At 45.9% G+C, this 26,803-nt stretch overlaps 1 protein-coding gene across 1 annotated transcript in view; it reads left to right on the top strand.

Moving 5' to 3' along the window:
- The first annotated feature begins 1,300 nt into the window (after positions 1-1,300).
- Positions 1,301-26,803, top strand: part of Fa2h (fatty acid 2-hydroxylase) — a 51,140-nt gene continuing 25,637 nt past the window's right edge. Inside the window, exon 1 of the mRNA XM_046435158.2 lies at positions 1,301-1,641. Within this exon, the coding sequence (XP_046291114.1) occupies positions 1,372-1,641 (270 nt within the window). The 5' untranslated portion in view covers positions 1,301-1,371. The remainder of the gene's footprint in view (positions 1,642-26,803) is intronic.

Genomic DNA, 26,803 nt, shown 5'->3' with positions numbered 1-26,803 from the left:
GGGGTTCTCCATTGCTAGGCAAGTAAAGTTGTGTGCTATTGCGTCCTATCCTAAACAAATTGTGATGAACACACTCAGCCCTGTCCCTCAACACAACCCGCAGCCTTTACCCCACAAACTTTTTAATAACAAAGACAGTATTATTTATTCTTCAGAGTTCTCTTCCAGGGACCACAACTAGAGTGAGAGAATGAGGCACTGACCTTTGGTGCAAAATTTAAGAGCATGCCAAAAAATTCAGTTTCAAGACAAGTAATATTTTAATGTAGCATTTGAAGAATTCAAAAGTAATACAAAGAAAAATTCACAATGAACAAAATAGGCAAACTTCAAAATAAAAATGTGATCCAGCCTTGCACTTTCACAACCCTGCTTCATTATATACTGCCCTTGGTTCCACAAAAAGTGGCCAGTTCACCCTCATTTCAGTCATTTTAAGTGTACAATTCAGTATCATTAAGTAAGTAATTCAGACTGTGCAACGATATAATTCTTTTAACTATCACATTAAAATATTAACTGGGCGTGGTGGCGCACACCTGTAATCCCAGCTGCCAGGGAGGCTGAGGCAGGAGAATTGCAAGTTCAAAGCCAGCTTCAGCAACTTAGCCAGGCCCTAAGCAACTCAGCGAGACTCTGACTCTAATAAAATATTTAAAGAGGGATGGGGGGCTGGGGATATGGCTCAAGCGGTAGCGCGCTGGCCTGGTATGCGTGCAGCCCGGGTTCGATCCTCAGCACCACATACAAACAAAGATGTTGTGTCCTCCGAGAACAAAAAAATAATAACAATAATAAATAAAAGATTTATATATTGTGATTACTGAGTTTCGGGGTGATGCCTTCGATTTTACACCTAAGGCAAGTGTCCCACCCGCCTTACCCTAGACGCCCGCCCTGCTTCTCCCTCTTTGGCAACTCAAAGAGCCAGAGGATCCAATAGTGTCAATTTCTCCCTTGCAGCTGCAGCAGAAGAGTTACTTATTCCAGTGGCGATTAAGCCACAGAGGGTGTTCGACTGTCCGTCGGGACAGCCACCCGCTCCGCTCGCTTCGCCCGCCCTCCTCCTGTGACCGGACACACCTGGCCGGCACGCCCTCTACCTGCTCAGGGCCACCTGGCGGGCAGCGCTCAGCGCTCGGCCCGCCCCACTCGGGTCGCGCCGGGTCTTCCTGAGGGCCAATGGGGAGGGGGCCCGTCCGAGCTCCAGCTTCGTCCCGCGAAGCGGCCAATCGGAGCGCGGCATGCAAATGAGCAGGTGCGGTGGCGGCGGGCCCGTTGCGGCCGCTGGGCTCCCGGGATGTTAGAGGCGCGCTGGGCGGCCGCCGAGCAGACGCCCGGACTTCAAGCGGCGAGCTCCGGTCTCCAGCCATGGTCCCCGCTCCGCCCCCCGCCGCCTCCTTCTCACCCGCCGAGGTCCAGCGGCGCCTGGCGGCCGGTGCCTGCTGGGTCCGCCGCGGGGCCCGCCTCTACGACCTCACCGGCTTCGTGCGGCACCATCCTGGGGGCGAGCAGCTGCTGCGATCGCGGGCGGGTCAGGACATCAGCGCCGACTTGGACGGACCACCGCACAGACACTCGGACAACGCACGCCGCTGGCTGGAGCAGTTCTACGTGGGCGAGCTGCGAGGGGACCTGCAGGTACTGCCAGACTGGAGTCACACCCTTCTCTCCTCTCCCACCCCTCCCCCAGCTCTCCATTTGAGGGCGAGTCCAGAGCACCTGCCCTCTAGGAGGACGCAAGGTGACAGCCCCCGCCCTCCCCTCCCTCTGCTTTCCCTCTCTTCTCTCCAGGTAACAGGTCACTGCCCTCCTTCCTTTCACCAGGAGCTTGGTGTTCCTTCCCAGCCTTACCTACTTAACCCGCCTCCATCCTCAAATTCGTCCACCCCCCCGAGTTACCTGATCCTTCCAACTTGTTCCAACTCTGACAACTTGGATCCCTGTTTCTGTCTCCAGCCCCAACAACTCCAGTCTTTCCTTCCTTTTCCCTTATCAGCCTCTCTGTCTTTGCAACTCCTCTAGTTTTTGTTTGAATTATAGGTTTCAAGGCTCATCTGTTCTCCCCTCCCATACCACCCCATTCCTGCTTCAAAGAGACACACATCCCAAGCTCTGCAAACTAACTTGCATTTCCTAGGGTGGAGGAAGGCTAGTCTTGCACCAGAGCTTCCCTGGGTGGGTGGAGAGGTCCCCACAGTATTTTGTGTGGACCGTGTCTTCCAACTCCTCAGAAGTCCCTTTATTTCTTATCCTGCATGATGGTGTGGGTGTGGAAGAGTGAAATGAAAGGCATCTGCCAGTTTTGCTGAGGAAAAGGGATTAGCACTTTGGATCCAGGCTGTGTTCTAAGCTGCACACTGCTGTATAATGAATGCAGGCTCATTGTGATATTTAAACCTTTAGTGGATCAGGGTAGGTTTGGTTATCCCCATTTTAGGATGTGGAAGCAGGCTCAGAGAGACTACTACATGTGTAAGGTCAAACATTTAGTTAGTGGAAAAGCCAAGTGCACTTGATTGCAAAACCAACCTTGTCTCCATCCTAAGGATTGGCAGGCAAGGCACACAATCCCTATCCACAGGGCTCCAGGTGGAATCAAGTCAGAAGTGAGCCGATTCCTTGTTCTCCAAGCCGGGTGGTAGGACTGGTGACACTGGGGCTATCATGCTTGTATATAAACCAACAGTTGTTCCCCACTGCTAGCTCTTGCTTTCATATCTTTGCCACTCACTATTCTGGGTAGCTCCTTTTGGGCCATCTTGCCTAATTCTTCAGCATTTATTCAGTAACTTACTTGGTTTCTTAATGGGTTAACAGCACTGTGCTAGGTACAGGTGGGTACCAATTAACAAAAAGAATATGGTTCCTGCCTTCATAGGATAAATCAGCTGGTGTGGGGGGGCATACTAATCACATGATAATTATTTAATTACATGGTGTTATCAAGTATAGATCTTGAGGGGAGGGATTCAGAGAAAGCTGTCTTGAGAAAGCAACATTTACGTGGAGAGCTAACTGATGGGTGAGGCTTAGCCAGGCAGGTGCTGGGAAGAACATTCCAGACAGAGGGAACAGCATGTGCAAAGGCTCTGAAGAGAAAGGGACAGAAATAAAACCTGCGTGACCAGAGACTGGTGGGCAAGGAGAAGGTTGTGGAAAGAGGCCAGGGATCAGCAGAGACCAGATCACATAGAGCCAATAAGTTGTGCTCAGAATTTGGGGTTTGACGATAGAAGTATTGGAAGTCAGGGAAGAGATTCAAGCAGGGGTGTGGGATGGTCAGATTTGCATCTCTGGATGAGTAACCTTACTGCAGTGCCAAGAATGAATGGAGGGAGCGCAAGGGTCTGTGAGGAGACCAGACAGAAAGCTACTGTATGACTTGTACTGCAGGGGCTGTGATGGGGGGGGGGGGATGGGTACAAATTTGGGAGACTACCAAAGATAAAATGCCTGGATTTGGCATTCTGAAGTGGGAGCCCAATTTAATCTTGGAAGTTGATGCTTGGTGTCAGGTCCTGATGAAGGGGCAGAAGGTTTAGCCATAGATAGAAGAAAAACTGAGATCAGAATAGAATACTAGAGACTGCCATGCTTGTGATGGCTCATGGGTCCTGACCTGCATTTGTAATGTGTCCTACAGACAGGAGCCTTGAGGTGTAGCCTTTCCTCTTAGTACCTTTCTGAATGTCACTCCTGGCCAGCTGCTCTGAATGACCCCCACCTGCCAACTGTGCCAACCACCCAGCACTGGGGTTTGGTTTTGTCTTGCTTTGCCTGACCCTCAGGAAGGACTCAGAGGGAATACTGAGTCCACATTTGCTTCCTACCCCTGTACTCACCCTGTGGCCATGTCTCAGGCATCCTTATTTCTGGGCCCCAACCTGAGAACGTGGAGAAAACTAAAAAGGTAACAGTGCACCAAAAACTCATGGCCCAAACTTGACCCACATGGCCACAGTCCTCCCATTTTCCAGAGCCTGTCAGTTTCTGTTGACAGAGTTCTAATCTAGAAACTAGTACAAAGAATAAGGTTCTCCTTAAATTTGGGGAGAGAAGTGGTCAGAGGAAAAATCTGGGATGGGGTATCCTTTTGGAGAAAAATCTAGATGGAGAGGAGACATTCGTGTTCTTCTCTCTAGCTAAGTTCTCCTAGCAACCCCCAGGCTGCCTTCACCATGTCCCTCATCTCCTTCTGGACCAGGGGTGCTAATACCTGTTGAGGTGAAAGTCCCACCTGCTCCTCTAGTGTGAGGAGCAAGAGGTAAGTGCCATGGACTAGCTCTGTTGTTTGGGGCTCATTTCTAAATGGTGCCCCTGTAGGGGTCCTTCTTCCCTAGCTTGGTCCTAGGACGGGAACATACTGACTCCTCCAAGGAGAAGGCCCCTGCCTTGCTCATTTCCCCTGTTCCCCACTTTGCCCCACCCCCCTCTATGTACGCACTTACACACACATTCACACTCACATGAAGCCACATACATAAAACAAGTCAAACTTGTTTGAGCTAACATGCTGTGAGGAGAATGAGACAAGTTCTGCTGTGGCCATGGCCTTGAACTTGGGGAAGCTGAGCTGCCCACTTTGAGCGAGTAAAGGGCCATGGCTGAGCTGGGAAATCTGGCCCTCTTGTCATCATCCCTGTCCTCTCAGGGGTCAGCAGGATCAAACTCCTCACACCAAGCAGTAAGAGCAGTGTTCTTCCAACTGTGGACATGAAGTCTATTTCTTGAGCTGCAACCAGCACTTTTTGAAAAAGAAATAGAACAACAAGATAGATACCATGTTTTCTAGATTTCAATCATCCATGAATGGCTGTCACAGTTCTGTCCAAATTGGCATTTCACTTGAACTAATATATTTAATATTTATATTAACTCACTTTTAATTTTACAGTTTACTCACCATAGGTGATAAGACTAGTGAAGTTATAGACTTTATATACCTCTTAAAATAAATGTAAAACTATTAAAATAGAAATGCTTATCCTTGTGTTCCCTAAATTAGCTTGGGCTCCACCAGTGGAGTATATGTCACACTTTGGAAAACATGCAGAGCAGGACATCTTAATCCTTATGTTCTGTGGATCGTTTCTGGAATTGATGAGAGATATGAAATTATATGTGAGAAACCTGTGAATGTGCATTTTTATAGTAAACTTTCATTACAATCTCACCAGAGTTCTTTTCCAAGCCCAAACCTGCCACCACAAAGATAACTGTCAGAGAATGGCTCATACTTTCTATTTCTATTTTTAAAATAAATATAAAACTATTAAAATAGACCTCGAGAGGTCTTATCCAGAGGTCATCTGGATAAAAGTCCTCTCTTTGAGAATACAGTGGAGAAAGATTTCCCAGATACAACACTCCAGCCACAGGTATTGGGGTAACCTGATGTCTGAAGGTCTCTGGTCACCATGACCTAATCCCACAGTGTGTCTGTCTCTGAGTATCTGGGAACTCGGCAGATTCTACCATGTGTGGTTCTGCCAGGTTTGGGGATGCCATTCAGAGCTTCAGGGCTTGAGTAATTAAATGGGGATGGACAATAGGGAGGAGATCTAAGTGCAGGAAAACCTGAGGTTCCCACCCTACCCCAGGTCCCAGAGCATCTCCAGCACAGCCCAACTTGGAAAGCTGATCTGAGCTGGGAACTCAGATTAAAGCGGATGCTTGGGGGAACTTGCTAAACTGCCCCCACCTGTAGCGTGGATGGTGATGAGATGTTGACTAGTCCAAAGGGACTGAGATCCACTTGGCCTGCAAGAGGGCCTTCAGTTGGACCCTGCCTGGTCAATCAGCAGTCACTGCCCTTCACTACCTGCCTGGGACCTCCGGGCTGTGGCCAGCTGCAGTGTCAGCCAAGTCTTACCTAGAAGATAAAGCCAGGGTCCACTGACAGAGCATCAGGGGCCAAGTCACTGGCATTCCATGCCCACCCTGGAGTAAGCACGGATCCCAGGAGAGCTTCCTACTATCACCCCCAGAATTCAGCCAATAGCTTCAAGACCTAGAGTTGAAAGAGAAGGTGAGAAACTAGGTTTCTCTGGGGGAAAACAGGAAAAAAAAAAAGCAGAAATCCCAGAAACACAAGAGTAACCATCTTTGGAAAGACTCCCAGAAAGTAACCCAAACTGATGCCTGAGTAGCACCCATCATCCTCCCTTTCCTTCTTCTTTTTTCTTGTGTTACACACACTCGTCATTGGTCTATATGTAGTCTTCATTTATGTAGACAGGTAAGAAGATCCCCAATGTCTCTAAACCCACCATGACACTGAAGCAGCCCTCACTAGGACCGCCAACACTTTCACTTCCCCAAACCTAGTAGTCAGTTCTCACCTCACTTTACCTGGCCTGGCAGTGATTCCTGACAAGCTGACCGTTGCCTCTGCTTGCTACTCCTTCCTTGCTTGGATTCTGGATGCCTTACTCTTTTGGTTTTCTGCATGAATCCATTTTCTATTGGTCCTATAATTATATACCACAAACCTAGTGACTTAAAGCAACACAGATTTATTCTCTTATAGTTCTGGAGGAGAGAAGTCAGAAATGAGCAGCAGAGCCATGTTCCTTCTAGAAGCTCTATTCTAGCCTCATCCACCATCTCAACTGCCAGTACTTCTTGACTCATGGCCCCCCGGGCTGCCTCTTCCATCATCACTTCTCCTACTCTGACTCTTCTGTTTCCATCTTCCATTTATAAGTACCTTGTGATTACAATGGGCACACCCAGATACTCTAGGATAATCCTCCATCGCAAGATCTTTAAATTAATCACATCTGTAAAGTGCTTTTTGACAAGTAAAGTAACATACAGGTTCCAGACAATGTCCCCATTGGGACAGACAAGAGGGAGGGAATCTGCCTACCATACCACCTGTATTGCTCATCCTTTCTTCTGAGTCTCCATTCCTGGTCTCTCTTGCTTCTCATTTCCCAGAAAAGTGAACAAAGCTTAAATGTACAGCCTGGTGACTTTTTAAACCCAGGTAGCCCTTCTGTCACCACCACCCAGATTCAGATGTAAGGCCGTCTCAGCACCTATGGTGGGCTCCTGCCTCCTCCCAGCCAACGGCACCTCCCAGAGGCGGCCACTGTGCTCACCATTGTCACCACTTGCACCTGTCTATGAACTGCACAGAGATGGAATCATGCACTCGGCTGCCCAGCCTCCTTCACTCGGTATCATGCCTCAAAGGTCATCAGTGTTTTCCTCTTAACAGTCACTACCTCCATTGCCTGCCCTGACCTAAGGAATTCATAGGCCGGTGAAGAGAAAAGACAGGTAGTAGCTGGAGAAAGAAGGGTCAAGAGCCAGTAACTTATCAGCCATAATGAAGAATGAAATTATGGCATTTGCCGGTAAATGGATGGAACTGGAGACTAGCATGCTAAGTGAAATAAGCCAATCCCCCCAAATCAAAAGCCAAATGTTCTCTCTGATCTGTGGATGCTAACTCACAATAAGCGGTGGGGGGGTGGGTAAACTGGATTAGACAAAGGGGAATGAAGGGAAGGGAGAGGGAATGGGAATAGGAAAGACAGTAGAATGAGTCGGACATTACTCTTCTATGTTCTTATATGAATACACGACCAGTGTAATTCCACATCATGTGCAACCACAAAAATGGGAACTTATACTCCATGTATGTATAATATGTCAATACATTCTACTGTCATGTATAATGAAAAAGAACAAATAATTTAAAAAAAAAAAAGAGCCAATAACTGAGATGACAGGCCAGTCCTCAGGATCCTTGTTCTCCCTTCTGGAGCATTTCCCCTTATTACCCTGCTTTGGCAAGTGCCCCATTATGCCCAGTGCGGCAGTGTCTTGGGCATGTCTCTTCTGCACCCTGTTGCCTGTGAAGCTTTTTAAAGAGCACTCGATTGAATGATGGCCATGCCTCTAAGTCTTCAAGGGCTCCCCATTGCTGTAACTTTTAAGTCCAGTTCAGATGCTTTGTCTTCCACACAGAATCTCCTTTACCTCCTCATCTAGAACCGTTTCTCCTTCTCCCAAATTCTCATAGGACTTTACCTATTTTTATATCATTCGTAACATTCTTCCTCATTTAATGTACTTTCACTATGTGTCTGATCTTCTCTGCTCTCTTCTCTACTAAACCATAAACTCTGTGAGGACTGGAATTGTCTGATTCATCTGGGTTTCTCTAGGACACACCAGCACACTGGTGAGTACCAATAGGAACTAAAAAAGATATTTGAATAAATGAATGAATGAGCTGCGTGGAAAACTCAGCTATGTGCATAATTGAAAAAAGAAAGCAATAATATTGGTATACACAAGATGCTCCAGGAATTAAAATGTAAAAAAATAATTAAAAATCTCTTTTCTGTTTATTAGCTGGAAGAGTAGAGAGCTGCTGGGAAGGAGGGAGGGCTAGCAAGGGACTCACTCATTTCCACCTTTGCCCTTAGTCAAGGTCCGAGTAAGCAGAGTATCTTCCATGCCAGGCAGTCTCTACAAGAGATAGAGTCAAGTTGACCTTGGAAAACACCAACCAAGGGCCCATATTGCTCATAGGGCTGTGGCTGTCAGTGTCCAATGGTATGCATAGCCGTGACCCAGGTTGCCTGGGTTTCCAGTCCTGTTTAATTTTTCTGGTGTCTTTTCATGTAAATTTCTCTAAAGCTTGTATTATCTCAGGGCAGTGGTTCAAAGTCTTCTCTAATCTACTCATCTGAAGTGGGCAGATGACTTTAACAACCATTCTCCCCACCAGCTCTTCTCTCTGATGGAAAAAGAGCTCTGTTGTAATAATAATAAAAAAAAAATCGGGGGGCTGAGGTTGTGGCTTATCGGTAGAGAACTCACCTAGCACGTGTGATGCCCTGGGTTCGATCCTCAGCACCACATAAAATAAATAAATAAAATAAAGGTATTGTGTCCAAGTACAACTAAAAAATAAATAAATATTTTTAAAAATCGGGAAACGAGAAGCTCTGTACTAGCAGTACTCATAAAGCTTATAACTGAGAAATATAAACCTTAGACTCGGGATTTTATATTATGAGGCATTGCGCAAAGCAGAATTATCCAAATACTTTGTTTTCTTACCTTGAATAGTAGATTGCAGTGTATTTAAATAGCAGTACCAGGCAACCAAATTTGGGAGAACTTGCTTTAACATATTTGAACTACATTGCATCCAAGACGTTTTAAAGTCCTGTTGTAAGAAAACTAGCAGCCAGGCCCAGTGGCAGTGGCACATACTTATAATCCCAGCTACCCAGGAAGCTGAGGCAGGAGAATCAGAAGTTCAAGGCCAGCCTGGGCAACTTTGCAAGACCCCATCTCAAAATTAAAAAGAGAGGGGCTGGAGTTGTGACTCAGCAGTAGAGCACTCGCCTAGCACAAGTGAGGCCCTGGGTTCAATCCTCAGCACCATGTAAAAATTAAAAAAATAAAGGTATTGATTGATTGATTGATTGTTTCGTCCAACTGCAACTAAAAAATAAATATTAAAAATGAGAAAGCATCTCCTTCAATTGAAAGTATAAAAAATTAAAAAGTTTTTTTTAGTTCCTATTGGGGATATAGCTCAGTGGTATAAATGTCCCTGGGTTAAATCCCCAGTCCTAATCAAAAAGAAGAAGGAGGAAAAGAAGAAGGAGAAGGAGGAGGAGGGGGAGGGAGAAGAAGAAAAAAAAGAAAAAAAGATTAGAAGCCAAAAATTCCATTGTTGCAAGTACACAGGATTACACAGAGCCAGCCATACAATCTCCAAAACACTTGGTTGATACTTATCTAAGAGAATTAGTCATACTTTCTCCTTGAAGATGAAGAGTAGATAGAATTCTCGTTCTCTACATTTTCCTATGCCCAATAGGACTTTTTTTTTTTTTTTTTTTTGGCATTGCTAAGGCTTCCTAATGAAAAATGGAATCCAAGTTTTTAGGAGGTTTCTAGGAATGGCTGGTTTTCATTTGTGAATTCCAAATGCTAGTAACTTGTAACAACCTCCTTAGTTACTCCAGAATAGGGATTTCCTTATGTAATAATGGAAGTTCATGGAACAGGGCGTCATTTATTCACAAAGATCAAAGACCAACCTCAGATGTTTAAGTCAGTTCAGTTTAAGTCAGTTAAGGCCATTGCTGGGGTAGAATGAGAAGCCCCTACACTGGACAGAATAAAGGTAGCTTCTGTGATCCTATATTATCCTAAATCAGAGGAAAGGCCAGACCAGCCTGGCTTCCCGGGTGCTTGCTTTCTCATCCCAGACAAGTCCTCTGGAGTGCCGAGGGTATACGGCTTAAGTTGATTGGACACAGGGCACTATGAAAACATTCAGCTGTTCCTCGGACCTAAGTAGAAGAGACCTGTAAGACTGGGATTAAAGGTCTCTTAAAGTGACTCTACCTTAAATGAAAACCAAAAATCTCATGGAAAATGGGACTAGAGATTGGGGGATGGCAATGGATTATCTCTGAAAAATACATGGAAAAGTAAATGTGTCACTGAACCATGGGGAAAAGTCCTGAGAGGTGTGCCGGTAGGGGGTTTTGTCGTGGGAGAATCTTAGAACATACCTACACAGTGAAGACTAGGTGGTGATGCCATCTTGGGGACCACCCTCATATATGCAAAAGGTTGCTATGGAGGGTGGGACTGTCTTCAGGATGAAGATGGCAGTTGTGCACCCATTCTTGAAAGATAATAAGTCAAGTAGTATTGTTTTATACAGATGTTGCCTTTTTTCTGACAAATTTGTACCAAAGTACAATATGATGTTCAAAACTCCACTTTGGACATTCACAGCACGATTGTAAAGCCAGTCAAGCAAAGGTAACTAAGGGTGGAGAGTCTCTTGATCCGTTGATAAGCAGGTCAGTCTCTTTTAAAGGGCCTCATCCTTTGTTGAATACCCACCTATCTTCTGGTGTTAACTGGCCTAACTTTGCCAGATCCTTATTTGGCAATGGAGTTGTGAGTCAAATAGTTCTCTGTGGCTTTCATGAAATTTTGATATTTTGATGTTGATTTTCAGTTTCGCTTTGCATTCTGTTACATTGCATTTTTTTTAAATACCTTTATTTATTTATTTTTATGTGGTGTTGAGGATTGAACCCAGTGCCTTGCACGTGCTAGGCGAGTGTGCTACTGCTGAGCCACAACCCCAGCCCCCTGTTACACTGCATTTTGTCCGACGATAGCAACTCCGACCATTAAAGAGAGAACACTTGGCCTAGATGGGCTGGGCAGAGTTGGGAAAGGAGGTGGTCAGTGTGTGACCAGGAACTGACTTTATGTCATCAAATGACTCATGATCTTTGCTGCCCTTTGCAACTTGAATCTTTAAGGACTTACAGAGCACTTGGATGACAATGACCCTTGTAGAACTAACAGTAACGAACCTTAAGTTTATATAGTGATTTACATTTTTTAAAATATTTCCCTGAGATTTCCATTTGAACTCTTCACATGGGTAGGGCAAATGAAGAAACCTGTAACTCAAAGAGATCCTGGAATGTAGGGTTCCTGGGTGACTGGTATTTCCATTCTGTACCCATTAGGGAGAGTTCTTCTGCCTGAGATTAAATCAAGGAAGTGCAAAGGCTTTTCTTTTGAAGCTCAGAGGGACAAGGAACAATTTAGGTTCTCTGATGGGACTGAGGTCAGGCCTCTGAAGACAGAAGAATCTTTAGGCTAGACCTGGTTGTTTTCTGGACCTCATCAACTACCTCTGTCTCTGGGATGACACGTGGTGATGTGTGCACTTGTGTGAGGGAGATTTTCCGAGTGGAGCAGGCACTCCTTCCCCCAACTCATGACTCATTCCCTGCATGTTCAGTTACTGATTAATCTGAGGGTCAAACACCCCAATCTCCTGGCAGCTGCCCTTCCATAGCATGAGGGGCTGGAGGTCAAATTGCAAAAAGGGGTGATGTGTTGGCTTGAAAAGACACCTCTGGACTCATAGGCACTGTAAGGATCCTTATTTACTGCAGCTGCACCCTGGAGTCTTGAATTTAGGCCATTTTAGTTGAACCAGGCTGGAGAATTACTTCCTTTATGAGCAATAGGGCCTGTGAGACATCCCACATCTGTGGGGCGCCTGAAATGACAATGATTTGTGGCCCCCAGAATGCTCCCCAAGGGGCCTGATGTTCCAGAGGTTAGTCTGATTTGCTTGGCCGTCACTAGTGTCTGGCCTAAGCTGAGGTGGAGGAGCAGGGGTGTGCAGGGAGGTGAACAAGTCTCTCTCCTGTTAAATGTGGAAAGGGGTTGCCAGATCAGGAAGACAGCTGCTGAGCTAAGGTTCCTGTCCACTTTGTGTGTCACGGGGGGCTATTCAGGGCAAGGTGACTTTGTTGGCCCTCAGACCCTCAGCTCCTTCCAAAAACTTGACATAGGTTGCCTGGTATCCTGTCTTCACCAGAGCTCTCCCAGACCCACAGAGAGCAAGAGGGGACACCTGGGAGGTGACAATTGCCCTCAAGATGTGAGTCCATCTGCATGAGGTAGAACATGTTTCATTCAGGGGCCCTGCTACTCTACCAGGTGCAAGGTGTCAAGCCACTGTGGTGGTGACTCTGAGCAGCACTACCCAAGACTGCCATTACTTCTGGAATGTCAGGCTGGCAGAGGTGACCCTCCAAGGGGAAGGGAGGGAATTTCTAAAGTCATTTCTATTTGGGTTTCCCTTGTTTGTGTTCTTTACAAAACATCATTGAAGTACATGCTGGTGACACACTAGAGTGCATCAAACAGGCTTAAGAGCAGAGCCGTTAGCGGAAGGGAATAAAGGAGTGGACACTTCTTGCTGCTGCTTCCCCCGTGCTTGAACTCCCTCCAAAGGAGAGTTCCTCCTCCACCTTGACCCCATGGAGTCAAGCTGATCCCAGCCAATGGGCCTGTCAGCCCATCTCAACAGTCAATATCAGGCTGTTTCCAAGATGGCGGTTGCTCTGATCTGGGGAAGAGGTCCTGCAGGAAGATTTACATGTCATGACTGTAACACATGCTGTACTATGTACATATGAATTTAAAGTAAAGACTGACAGAAGTTCCCTTATGGAAAGAAATTACTCCTGGAGTTCTGACTCCTAGTTGCAACCTTTTCTAAATACCGTCTCTATTCTAGGCTAAGGGCATCAAAGATGTTCCAGAGTAGATATCAAGGTCCTGGAAGCTGGGTCAAGGGAGAACCTGCCAGGCACAGAGGAAGGAACAGGACCTGCTAGGCAGAGGACCAAGGGAAGGCATGAACTTTGGTGCAGAGCCAGGCAGCCAGTGATGACAGCAGAGTTTGCAGGGAGCCACTTGGCTTTGAGCCTCACACGTAGCCAAGATCTGTGGCCTTCAGAGGGTTCCCCTGGACTGTTCCAGATATAGGATACAGTACCTGCTAAAAGTGCCAAGAAGGAACGTGGTCCTGGACTGTTTCCAGTCCACTGTGTCCCATAACTGTTTATTTTTTTATTGGTGTATTTTAATTATACACAGTAGTGGAATTTATTATGGCATATTCATATGCACATACAATATAATCTGATCAGTCTCATTCCCCAGCATCCCCTCCCTCTCTGGTTTTTGCTTGTTTGTTTTGTTTTTTAAAATTTTTTTAGTTATAGGTGGACACAATGCCTTTATTTTTATTTATTTATTTTTTTAATGTGTTGCTGAGAATTGAACCCAGTGCCTCACCTGTACAACCCCAGCCCCTGTTTTCTGTCTCTTGTTTTTTGTTTTTTTTTTTTTCCACTGGTACAGGGAATTGAACCTAGGGATACTACCACTGAGATACATCCTAAGCCCTTTGTGTTTTTTATTATATTTTGACAGGATCTCACTAAATTGCCCAGACTAGCCTTGAACTTTCCATTCTCCAGCCTTAGTCTCCCAAATTGCTGGGATTACAGGTGTGGACCACCATGCCCAGCCAGAAATTCTGGTTCTAATTAACATTAATCGATACTCGCTAAGGACATCTCGTTAGAGTTGTTAAAGGCTTATCATATTCAGCAGTCTTCCATTTACCAGGGTGAGGATAGGATAGTTGATGAAAATTATACTGTAGAATCCCACCTTTTTCTCTCTCATAGTTATATGTAGTTTACAAAATTTAAATAAAGGAATATTTATTTAATATTCCTTTTATCCCACCCTAAGCCCTCTATAAATAAGGTCAATAACTTCTTGTGCAGCCTCCCAGAAATATTCCATATGTGCACACACAGTCTTCTTCCTTTCTTTCGTTTTTTTTTTTTTTTTTTTTGTGGTGCTGGGTATTGAACTCAGGGCCTTGTGCATGTGAGGCAAACACTTTATCGACTGAGCTATGTCCCCAGCCCTTCTTCCTTTATTTATAGCATAAAGAAATCATATGAGGGGCTGGGGATGTGGCTCAAGTGGTAGTGTACTTGCCTGGCATGCACAGGGCGCTGGGTTCGATCCTCAACAATACATAAAAATAAAAAATATAGATATTGTGTCTACCTAAAACTAAAAAATAAAAAAATTTTTAAAAATTAAAAAAAAAGAGAAATCATATGATACATTCTGGTCCACAAACTGCTGCTTTTTTGCCTAAAGTCATATTTTGTACTTTTTAACAACATCAGCAGGAGAGGAAAAAGAATCCATTTACTTCATTCTTTTTAAATAGCTATTCCTGTCGATTTTCTACTTATTGCAGCCTTACACAGTGGTTTTGCATAGAAGTGCAAATAAGTTTGTAAAATATAGTCCTAGGTTTGAAATTTCTAGATTAAAATAATATGCACTTTACATTTTGATGGATATTACCAAATTGCCCTCTAATTTAAACCAATTTAAACTCCCTTCAAAATGTCTAAGAATGTCTGTTTCTCCACAGTCTTGCCAATGATGTATGTTATCAGTATTTTTTACCTTTGCCAATAGGTGAAAAAAGTTGTTCATTGGTTAAATTTGTATTTATAGAATGTATAAGAGAGGTGTGATGTCTTTTCATGTTTCTGAATTATTTGCACGTATCTATAGCCTTCATCCAGCTTCTGATTGCCTGGTTGCCTTTTCTTATTGATTTATGATCACTCCTTAGGTATAAAGGATATTAACCCCTTCTCCATCATCTAATTTACTCTTTTCCCTTCACTTTTCATTTATGTTTTGATTTGGTTAATATTTTTTTCTCCATACAAGCTTTGAAATTTTCCATGTAGTTAAAACATCCCAGTTTGATCATTCTTAGAAAGACCTCCCTGTTTTACGATTTTATACTTAAAGAAACTCTCAGCATCCTTCTAACAAGTTTCTGCTTAATGTTTTTTCCTTGTTCTAAATGTTTTACTTCCCTAAAGTTCTGCCCCCCCCCCCACAAATGACTAACTGGTTGTCCTAGTAGATTTATGAAATAATCTTTTTCCTATTTTTTAAAAGACAACTTTATCACATATCAATCATTTACATATATTTTAAAGACTATTTTTTGTAGTATTCTGGGCCAATGGGATCACTAATTTTTTATTAGGTTTTTAACATTCACTTGTTTTTTCCTACTTTCAATTTAGCCAAGATTATGCTTCACTGGAAAAGGCAAAGGGCAGGGTAAGAGCCAAGATTCATCCTCGGTCACATTGCTGGCTTTGGGGACACAGTTGAATCTGACTTTCAGAGGCTGGGGCTGCCCAGCTTGCTTGGGACCCTGAGGTCGGAGAGCCAGAGCAAGGGAGGAACCCCATGTAGATGTAGGCCCCAGTCAGGGAACCCATGGGTGAGGGGTGGAGGAGGGTCCAAAGTGGGGGCTGTCCAGGCAGTCATGGAATGAGAGCAATTCCAGCTGGGGAATGCACAGATAGGGAGGGGTGTGAAAGGAGAATGTGGAAGCAGCCTTGCCCTTGAGCTCAGCATGGGGGGGGGAGGTTCTGTGCACCCTTCCTGCTCAATGTTTATAGTCTGTGTTTGGAGGAGAGGCCCATAGGTCAGGTTGGATGTGTGTGGGGATGGCCAGAGGCCAGGAGAACCAGAAAGCAGTCATGTTTGCTAGCAGGGAGCCTGGTACCTCTCTTGGAGATTAAAGAGTTATTTAGCATATGGTGATATTAAAAAAACAGCCCCGTAAATCTCAAACTTCTTGACCCTCTGGCCAAGAGAAATATATTCCCCCACTTATTTTCTGTTTCCCTCATTAGAATTGCATGAAAGCTTATTGATTTCTGGGACTTTCTGGGGTGGTGGAAATATTCTATATCTTGATTTGAACACTGGTTACAAGAAGATAAAGTTGTTAAAACTTCTATAGCCTTAGTTAAGGTCAGTACATTTTTTTTTTTACTATATCAATAGATACTCCATGAGGGTGAAAGGAGAGATAAATAAACTTGGCACAGATTTCATTTTCACATCTAAGGATGTGACCTCACAATTTCAGGAGTTACGTGTTGGTATACACATGCCTTTTAAGGATTATTTTTAAAAAGAAATAATAGAATGTGAATGGGGAAATTCAGTACAGGGGATGCAAGTAAGTATTCATAGTGAAATGTTTGCAGCTTTGCTGCATATTTGAGATTTTTCATAGTAAAAGGTTGAAAGAAATATTAAGTAGTTATCTTGCAGAAATCAAGATATCACAGATTTGTGTGTGTGCGCGCGTGCATGTGTGTGCTAGGGCTGAACCCAGGCCCTTACGCCTGCTAAGCAAGCAAGCACTCTACCACTGAGCTGCACCCCTGACTCACAAATATGTTCTTAAAGGAAATGTGGGAAAATAAAATAATAGCACACAAATGGTTATTTGCAGCAAAGGATCGCATTTCCAATGATGCTGTGTTAGTTTTCTAGGGCTGCACAAAGCACCACACACTGAATGGCTTAGAACAACAGAAATTTATTTTCTTGCAGTTCTAGAGGCTGGGCAGCTGACAAAAGATATCAACAACATTGGTTCTTTCTGGAACCCCTGACCTGTACCAGGTCTTTCCCAGCTTCCGGCAGGGCTCTGCTATCCCTGGCTTACAGACCTGTCCCATCAGTCCCTGCGTACATCTTCATAAGGTGTTCTTTCTTGTGGCTCCACATCCGTGTATCCATATTATACTCTTCTTACGAAGACACCAGTCATCCTGAAGTGAGATTTCACCCTGGTCCAGTCTGACCTCATTTAACTGGATGACATCACAGGTCTTATTTCTAAATAAAGCCACATTCACTGGCTCTCAGAGGACATGCTTTGGGAGGAAATGCTATTCCACCCAGTCTAGATATTACTACATGGATTCTGCCACTTGAACAGCTTAGATGGTTGTGAATATGAACTATGTTATATTTCAGAAAGATGACCCAGTGGTGACAGAGGTTACAATTTTGAAGGTTCATGGGAAGAGTTTGATACTTCACTTGAGTGAAAAAGAAAACATAATTAAAGAGTTACTTAGCATATGGTGATATTAAAAAAGATTCTTGGGCCACTTTCCAAACCTATAAAATCAGAATCTCTCAAAGCAAGATCCCAGAAATCTGTGTTTCAATAAGTATTCCATGTGACTCAGGAGCACCATAGTGTTTGTGACCTACTGTATTAGAAGGCTAAGGGCCAAGGGCAAGAGGAAGACTAGAGATGGGAAAACTACAGGTGGCCAGGTGGGCAGGTTCCATGGGGTCATCAAAGAATCGGCATCCTAGTTGGGCATGGTAACTCATGCCTATAATCCCAATGACTCAGGAAGTAAAGGCAGAAGAATTGCAAGTTCAAAGCCAGCCTCAGCAAATTAGCAAGGCCCTAAGCAACTTAGTGAGACCCTGTATCAAAAATAAAAAATAAAGTAAAAATTAAAAGGGTCCACATCCTCAATTCGCAGTGTGGAGCTTGGTGCAGGGCAATTGCAAGATGAACATGGCCCAGGCAGCCCACATTGCTGCCCTGTAGGACAGAGGAGGGGGCCCGGGATCTGGAGCCCAGAGTCTGTGCCATACTCCTGCCTTAACATCTTCTTAACTGTGTGACTTTGAGTATGTTGTTTCACCTTGTGATTTTCCCCTGTCATTTCACCCTGGCTCCTCCACAGGATTGCATGTGGTTGTAGTGAGACCACATGGGATCTGTAAAACAGAACATGTTGATCAAATGGAATCCGTTCCAGCTTCTGCTAAGAAAGGGGTAGATTTCTGCTAGGTGTTGAGGGTAGGATGTTTTCAAAGCCGGACTTGCTATGTGTTTAGACCCTATGGAGGTCCTGTCCATATCCTCAGAGGGGCATGAGGGCATTCTCTTCTCTCAGAGTTGCCCCTTCCCTGTGACCAGGGCCTGTGGGCCCTCATCCTGACTGCACGTGCACAGGTGCAACTCTAGACCTGAGACACTCACCCTGGTTGGGGAAGAACAGACTCCAAAGACAAGGCTGGCCAACACCCCAGATGGTCCCAAGGGCTCACAGGGATGCCTTCCTCTCACCATTCCTTCTGCTGTGCAACCACAAACACAGTGGACTTCCCTTCTGTGCTTGGCACTGTGCTTGCTGCTATGAATAAAAAGATTTCTACCTTCAAGAGGCTAACCTATCAGTGGAAGGAGGTAGACACAATAATTCAGAGTGGTAGCAAGTGCTATAACAGAATATAAATATTCTGCATGTGTATTACACAGTGAAATAATGGACTAGATGATATGTTTTAGACCGGGGAGAGGGGCTGTGGCAAAGTGGCAGCCATGGCTCAGATGGGGGTTGTCAGGGAAGGCGTCTCTAAGGAGTCAATGGTTGGTGGATAAAAAGGAGCTGTCACAAAGGTGCAAAGGTCCTGAGGTATGACCAAGACGGGGCTCTGGTGTTGCCAGACAGTGTGAGTAAGGAAGTATGGAGAGAGGTGAAATGAGAGGTGAGCCAGCGCCCTATCTTGGTGAGGTTCATGAGTCACAGGGATTTAGGTTTTATTCAGAGGGCAATAGGCAGCCCCTGGAAAGTTTTATGCAGAAGGCTAAAGGAGTAATAAAGAAAAATAATAAAGAAAAACTATTTTCTTAGATAGTTCTAGTTGCTATATGGAGGATAGATTGCAGGTGGTCGAGAGTAGAATCAGAAAGAGTTAAAGGCCATCAGTGTTGCCAAGGTGACTGGAGGGTATGCTGGCCTAAACTGGGTGACCATGAGGATGGGGGAGATTAGCAATTGCCTTAGACATAGAACTACTAGAATTTGCTAATGGATTGGATGTCGACATTGAGGAAAGGGAGGACTTGAGGGTGATGCCAAGATTTTGCCCTGAGCAACTGGGTGGTTTGATTTATGGAAATGATAAATACTGGGATGGGGGCCCAGGTTTGGGATGGGACTTTCAAGTTCCCTGGGGACATGTCAGGTTGGAGATGCCAAGAAATCATCATCCAAGATAAGATTTCAAGTAGTACAGTGAACTGATGGATCCAGAGCTTACAATCCACATGTGGCTATTTGAATTTAAATTAATGGGCTGGGGATATAGCTCAGTTGGTAGAGTGTTTGCCTCGAATGCACAAGGCCCTGGGTTCAATCTCTAGCACCACAAAAAAAAAAAAAAAGAAAAATAGAATTAAATCAAGAAGTCATCTCTTTGGTTACACCAGCCACATTTCCAAGGTTCAGTAGGGGCTATTGGCTACTATAATAGCACAAAGATAGAACGTTTTCATCATTATAAGAAAGTCCGTTGGGCAGCACTGATCTAGCGCTGTGGCCCAGGACTCCTGGCTTTTTCTCTCTGGCATAATGGTCCCTAGATTAGGGGTGGTTCTGTTCCAGGACGGTGTCCGTGCATCATTCAGAAATAGCTCACTCTTGCCTTCTTTGCTTGACACATACTAATGATGATGTCTGTCACTTGTGGCCATGTCAGACAGGTGAAGGACACCTTGCCCTGGGGTTGTTCAGAGAAGTCATCCCCTGGGCCTGAGGTACTAACATGGTGATATGTCTAAAACATGGTGCTTAACCCATAGGAAATTTTTTTTTCTTCATTATTTTTTTATTGGTTGTTCAAAACCTTACAAAGCTCTTGACATATCATATTTCATACTAACCCATAGGAAATTAGGAAGAGACACTATAGCTCATCAGGAATCACCAGGTGTCCCCGTTGTAGGGCTCACTGTCACCAGCTGTCCCTCGTTCTAGGATGCACTGTGCAGATCCGGCAAGGTTTAGATTTGTGCAATGGGTCTCAAGCAGTCCAAGAGTCTGAGTCTTGTGTTCTAGATCCACCCATGTCACCGAGACAGGTCATCTGACCTCTATCAGTATAAACATCCTCCATTATAAAAGGGAAGGATTGCAGGGCTGAACACGAGGTAGACATTGTTTAAATCCATAAAAAGGAGTAGTTGGCTGGGCGTGGTGGTGCACACCTGTAATCCCAGGGACTCCAGAGGCTGAAGCTGGAGGATCACAAGTTTGAGGACAGCCTGGCCAACTGAGTGAGCCCCTGTTTAAAAATAAAAATTAAAAAGGGCTGGGGAGGTAGCTCAGTGGTAGAGCACCCCTGAGTTCTATCCTTAATACCCACCTCCCAAAAAGTAGTAGTGAGGTGTGAGGCAAGTTGCTTTGTTGTTGTGATTTGTTTTTGTTTTTGTTTTTTTAACAAAACGGTTCAGTGACTATTATAGTTTCTTGTAAATCATTTGCCATTTTGTAAACAAATGGCAAAAACAACAATTATTTTTCTTTCTTAAATGGAGTATGAAAGGCATACTTGGGATTATTGCTTCTGAAACCATGATGTAAGGTTATTTGAAGATCGATGGCTTCCTTTCTCCTTTAAAAATTAGTGAAATAAAAACACGGAGGGCATCACCCTTAGAACTCAGAGCCTTACATGATAGATCTGAAATATATTGTTTTATTATGAAAGCTGGGCCAGTGAGGAGATGATGTGTTTAGATGGCATCAGTGTGTTTTCCTTGCGGGTAGCATGTCCTGTGAGCCTCTCAGAGGGGCTTTGTGGTCCAGGTCCTGAGGGATTGCAGTCAGCCAGACTTGGTCTCATCAAGTCTGCAAAAGGATGCATTCTGAAGAGACTGTGCCCTGCAAGCTCTGATGTTCCCATCACAGTTGCAGCCCAGTTCCTTCCTACCCTGCCATTGCAGGGAGAGGCAGGATTTTATTCAGAAGAATCCAGAAGGTAAGCCTCAGAGAGCTCCTTGCATTCGCCCTCACCAAGCCCACGTGAATCAGAATAATAGCACAGAAACTTGTAGGGGTACTTTGGCAGTTTCAAGCAGTAATTTAGTATTTTCAGGCTGTTGACCCCCTTTTTCTCTTCTTTCTTTCTATCTTTTTTGGTTCCAGGGATTAAACTCAGGCGCACTCTACCACTGAGCCACATCCCCAGCCCTATTTTGTATTTTATTTAGAGACAGGGTCTCACTGAGTTGCTAAGTGCCTTGCTTTTGCTGAGGCTGGCTTTGAACTCGCGATCCTCCTGCCTCAGCCTCCTGAGCCACTGGGATTACAGGCATCTGCCACCATGCTTGGCTGTCCCTTTTTTCTGATGTCCTGGATTGCCCACCTACACTGGCTTCTGTTTCGGAGGGTGAGGTTGCAGGCATTGGCATTCAAAACAGTTCATTTTATGAGCAGAAGCAATACCAGGTCCCAGGGGACTGGCACTGTCTTCCTGTCCTCCTCTCCACATTCCTGAGCAAGAGCAGTTGGTCACATCTTAGGCACAAGCTTCCTACTTATTTCCTTTTTGTCCTTCTTCCTCCCATGAATACGGGATGGTGGCCTTGCAGAGCTATGGACTTGCAGTGATGTGGGGAGGGTCAGGTACAGGCCTGCTTTGGGGGGTTCTGTGGCTTGTCACTTCCTACACCACAAAAGGGTAGCCAGAGCTCTGCCCTGCTTGAGACCCATTGCACATTTGGACCCAGTGAGGCAGAGAGCAGTCTGTTAGAAGTGGAAGCAAGTGGATTCTGCTGCCTTGGTTGTGGCTGTGTCCAGCTCCCCAGAACCACCAGCCCCGGGAGCCCGCTCCTGGGGGCCGGGGAGGTGGGCTGTCAGCACAAGGATGGGGCTCTCCAGGCAGATGAGGCTCAGGACAGCCCTGCTCATGGTCTTCCTCTGAGCTGTCCATCTGTGTGCTACCAGGTGTGCTGCACGGGGTCGGGGCAGCTGGACACGGGGCCCAGGGTGCCATCTCATCTCAGAGAAAGGGTTTTCAGGCACAACCGGGCTGAGGGATAAAAGGCCATCTGTCCATCTCTCGGTGCCCAGCCCCGGCCTTCTCGAACAACATTCCTTTATGCGGCCGCCCCGCCCCCCGCAGCCCCCGCCGCCGCACACTGCCTCCTTTCAGGCCTCCTCTATGCTGGACTTGTTTGTTTGCGGTGCAGAGCGCAGACTCTCTGTTGTTCTTCTCTGTTCTCCCCCCATGTACCCTCCAAGCACACCCTCTCTAGGGAAGACAGGGCCTGGGCACTGGAGGAGGGCTAGGGGCTGAGACAGAGGCCCTTGGGGACCTCCCAGTGAGTCCTCCATCCATCATCTGGGAGATCTTGTATGAGTGACTCAGTTTCCCCCGTCTATGGAAAGCCTCCTGCCAGTTTCTCAGGGAGAATTATGTCAGTATCAACGGGATGCCCACCACATGTGCTCACCATGAAGGTGGCCTGGCTGGCCCAGGACCATGTGTCGGGGGGTGGGGGGGGTGGAGGTGGGAAGAGTGCAGAGCAAGGTTTGCATCTAAGAGAGCATCAGTTTGTGTGGCCCCGGCTCTGCCGCCTGCCCTGCACCACATTCCAAGTGGGAAAGACAGGGGAGTGGCTTCTCAGGCCCCAAAGGAAGGGGAAGAGTGCTGCCTCTGAGTTAGGAAGGGATGTGCTCGAATGTCCCCCCACGGTGGGCCAGGTAGGAAGGTTATGTTGACAGGCAGACCCTGATTTCTGCCACCTGCAGCAGAGGACAAGATGCAGACCGTGACTTCATATCTCCTTGCATAGGTTTCTCAGTGTGGCTCTCTCTCCTGGTTGAATTCCCTCTCCTTCCTTGGCCCCGCCTGGATCCCAGGGAAAACTGATTCAGTTCTTGGATTAGTTTTCTAGTACCGCCATTACTACCACAAATTAGGTAATTTAAACAACATGAATTTGTCATCTATGTTAGGCATGGGAGCATATGCCTGTAATTACAGCCACCCCAGAGGCTAAAGCAGGAGGATGTCAAGTTCAAGGCCAGCCTAAGCAACTTAGTGAAACTCTAAGCAATTTAATGAGACATTGTCTCAAAATAAAAAAATGTAAAGACCTAGGGAAGTGGCTCAGTGGTAAAGCACATCTGGGTCCAACTCCCAGTATAAAAAAAAAAAACCAAAAATCAAAAAAAAAAAAAAAAAGAATTATACTCTCATAGCGTATAGTTCTGGAGGTCAGAATTTTAAGACCAAGGGTCTGCAGGATAGGTTCCTTCTGAGAGATGTGAGAAAGAGTCTCTCCTGGCTTCTGGTTGTGTGCTGGGGTCTCTGATATCCCTTGGCTTGTAGATGAATCAGCCCTTCATCCTCACATGGTGCTCTCTTGGTGGACATGTCTATGTTCACATTTTCCCATTATTTTCCCATTTCGTAAGGATTCCAGTTATGCTGGGTTGGGCACACCTTAATGACCTCATTAATTACATCTTCATGGTCCCAAACAAAGTCACCTCCTAAGATACTGCATAGGTTTCTCAGTGTGGAATTGTTCATATGAATTTACAGCATGGGGCAGACACAGTTCAACCAGGACAGGCCTTTGTACTGGAAAGTGTGACAATGGAGGTGACATCTTTGGTGCATGGCCTGGGTCTCCACTGTAATTACCTCATCCTCACAGGTTTTATCTCCTTCCCAGACACAAAGGAGGGAATACCAGTAAATATCATCCCCTCCCCACACCTCTGCTCCCCATCCCCTGCTTCCTCTAAAGCTGATTGTTGCAAATGGAGGGAGGAGGAGGCCCAGGCTCACCCTTCACTAGGCCTTGCTAGGCCTCTGGTTCCTTTGGTGCCTGTCACCCAACTCATCCAGGGCCTTGGCACTGCAGGCCTGTGCCCTGTGGGTACAGCCTGGGCTCCCCATCTAGATTCCCTATTCTGTAAATAAGGTGGTGGAGTGGAGAACAAAATATTTGCTCTTGCCTATCCCTTCCCCTTCCCCGCAAAGGGGCACCCACATAGAACAGGAGGCTGCAGCTCACCCCGAGTTTTCAGACCAGCACACCAGAGCTGTGTTTATGTTCAGACCTGTTGGTTTGGCCCCCAGCACTCATTTGCTTTAAATGCAAGGTGAATTTAAAAATCTGGAGATTTCACACACACACACACACAAAAAAAAAAAAAAAAAAAAAAAAAAAAAAAAAAAAAACCTACAAATTAGCTTTCCCATTTTTCTTAAAAATCACAGGGTCTGGGGCTGGGGTTATAGCTCAAGTGGTAGAGCACTCACCTAGCACAGGCGAGGTCCTGGGTTCAATCCTCAGTACCACATAAAAATAAGTAAATAAAATAAAGGCATTGTGTCCATCTACACCTAAAAAATAAATATTTAAAAAAATCATAGGGTCTGACGGTCTCCCATGACCTGTACCTAAGGCAGGGCTGCCTCTCATCGCAGGGCATGGCCCCTGTACTTCTCTATAATCTGCTCCATTCCCTTCAACCTCTGTGACCTCAAGACCAAATGATGATGGCTGTTGCTACTACCCTTATACATTTCTTTTTTTCTCCATGCCAGTGCCCCTGGCAAAAGGTGCCTCATGGTTTTGCCTGAGTCTTGCTTCTTGGCGCCTCATGTTTTAAGGAAAATCAGAATAAGCATCTGTGGAAGGGATGAGGATTCCTGCATGTTTCACATGCAAACAAAATAGGTCTGTGTCGTGAACCACGCCCTGCCTGCTCCACTCTGCGCTGTCGCCTGCCCAGCCGTTGAAGACAGCTGGAAGTTGGGGTGCCCTTGCCAGAGAGAAGCAACGTCTTGTTCCAGGAGGAAGATATGGAGGCCACACAGCATGTTGGCAGTGGAACCTGGTCTAGAACTGTACCCCTTGGTCTAGAGCTGAGTGTAAAGTAAGAACTAAATGGCTGCCTTGGATTCTTCCAGGCCTAGACGGCCTCTGAGGGCTGCCTTCCCGAGAGATGGCCTGCTGTGGGGCTGGCCGGGAACCTCAGGGAGCTGCCAGGGAGCCAGTGCTGGGTGCTCTTGCATTTGGGTCTGACGGTGCTGAACTGGTATGAAAGTGCTGGCAGAGGAGGGATCCCAGGAGGGCCACGGGTGTGATCAGGGCGCTTGCCAGCCAGGAATCAGCAGAGTGCTGGGAGAAGCTGTGGCTGGCTCTCTTGTCTGCAGGCTTCTCTCCTGTGTTGTCTTAAACTGTTTCTGCAAGTATCTGATGAGGTCAAAATACCCTCTTTACCCCACCACTACATTGCCTAGCATGTCCAGCGGCTCTTGGCTGAAATGTGCTGTGCCTGCCTATGCCATCTCCTTGGCAGGTGACATTGGTGGCTCCTTGTGCCTGTCCTCTTTCTAAGTAAACACAAACTGTGAAAGCCATTGGGAAGTTCTCCTCCATGCTACGGTGGCCTTTCCGCCTAAGCAGGCCACTCATCTACTCATTATGTATCGTTTGGCAGACATTTGAGTGCCAACCCTGTGCCAGTCCCTCACAATGAACAAGATAAGCACAGAGCTCACACTCTAGCTTGGGAGGCAACAGGTAACTAAGGTGGGAGGGGAGAAAGATGCTTTCAGCCCTGAGCAACTGAGCACAAAGTGCTTCTTCCCAGACGTGGGGAGAAGGGGGATGGGGAGGGCCTGGATGAGAGACTGGGTCTACGGTACCCTTCTTGTTGCCCCAGGACTGTCTTCTGTCCCTCAAGTAGATCCTATGAGAAACCTGTCATTTGACACCCTCTTCCAAGTGTCACTCGTTACACTTGTGTTAATCATTCTTGTGAAAGCCAATACAAGTCTGACCACAGAGTTACTCACCTTCTAAATTGGGTGCTGAAAGGCACCCAACCCAAAGGCACCATGCAGAACAGTCTCCTAATGCACAGATTTTCTTCACTATGAGATTCTTTTAGGTTTTTAAAGTTCCCTTTGTCTTCCTTCCGGGATCAGGAGAGTTTTTTAAAAAGTTTCCAGGAAACTTTTTTTAAAAGCCTTTTAGAGTACCCTAGTTGCTGGAATGACCTTTACACACTTGTGATTCATGGACGGTGTTTGCCTGGGGAATGCAGGGTGAGCCCAGCTCAACTGTAAAATAAATACCGGGGCTCAGGCACCTGGAAACGAGGTCCAGATCAGCATGTGTGCCGGGTGGTACAGCTGCTGTTGGAAGGACAAGGTTCCTGGAGTCCCCAGAGTGAGAGTGGATGACTCTCTTCAGACCCTTTGTAGAAAAGGTTCTCAGACTTTCTGGAATCTCACAGCCCGACTCAAGGAAGTTAGTCAATGAAATAAGAGCTGGGGGGCCCTTTCCTGTCCCTAAGAGTATTCCTGGTCTTGCTGATGCTGATGGATGGCTGGCTCTGCCTCTCCTTGGAGTCTCCTCCGGTATTGAAGGTGTGTTCAATCTTGTGATAAGAACCTGGGCTTCTGCCAGGAAGGGGTGTGGTCCTAGAAGGCCACCCAGAAAGCACCTTTGTTTATATGGTCACTCCAGGGTTTATTTGTCAAGAGCCTATCACTCGTGACATTACTCCCTATTGGCCACAGGCCCCTCAAGGTGTCATTAGGCTAGGGCAGCAGAAAGGGGGAGAAGGACAGGAAGTGCTCCCAACTACTGTCTTCCCCTTTGTCCCTCTTTTTCTCATCCTTCATGGGTAGGGTGTTCCCTGCC

Source organism: Marmota monax, unplaced genomic scaffold, assembly GCF_021218885.2.
Source record: "Marmota monax isolate L192 unplaced genomic scaffold, Marmota_monax_Labrador192_F-V1.1 WCK01_AAM20220418_F8-fsc00024, whole genome shotgun sequence".
NCBI classification, from domain to species: Eukaryota; Metazoa; Chordata; class Mammalia; order Rodentia; family Sciuridae; genus Marmota; species Marmota monax.
The sequence above is the reverse complement of the archived record's forward strand: the minus strand, read 5'-3'. Positions and strand labels throughout refer to the sequence as shown.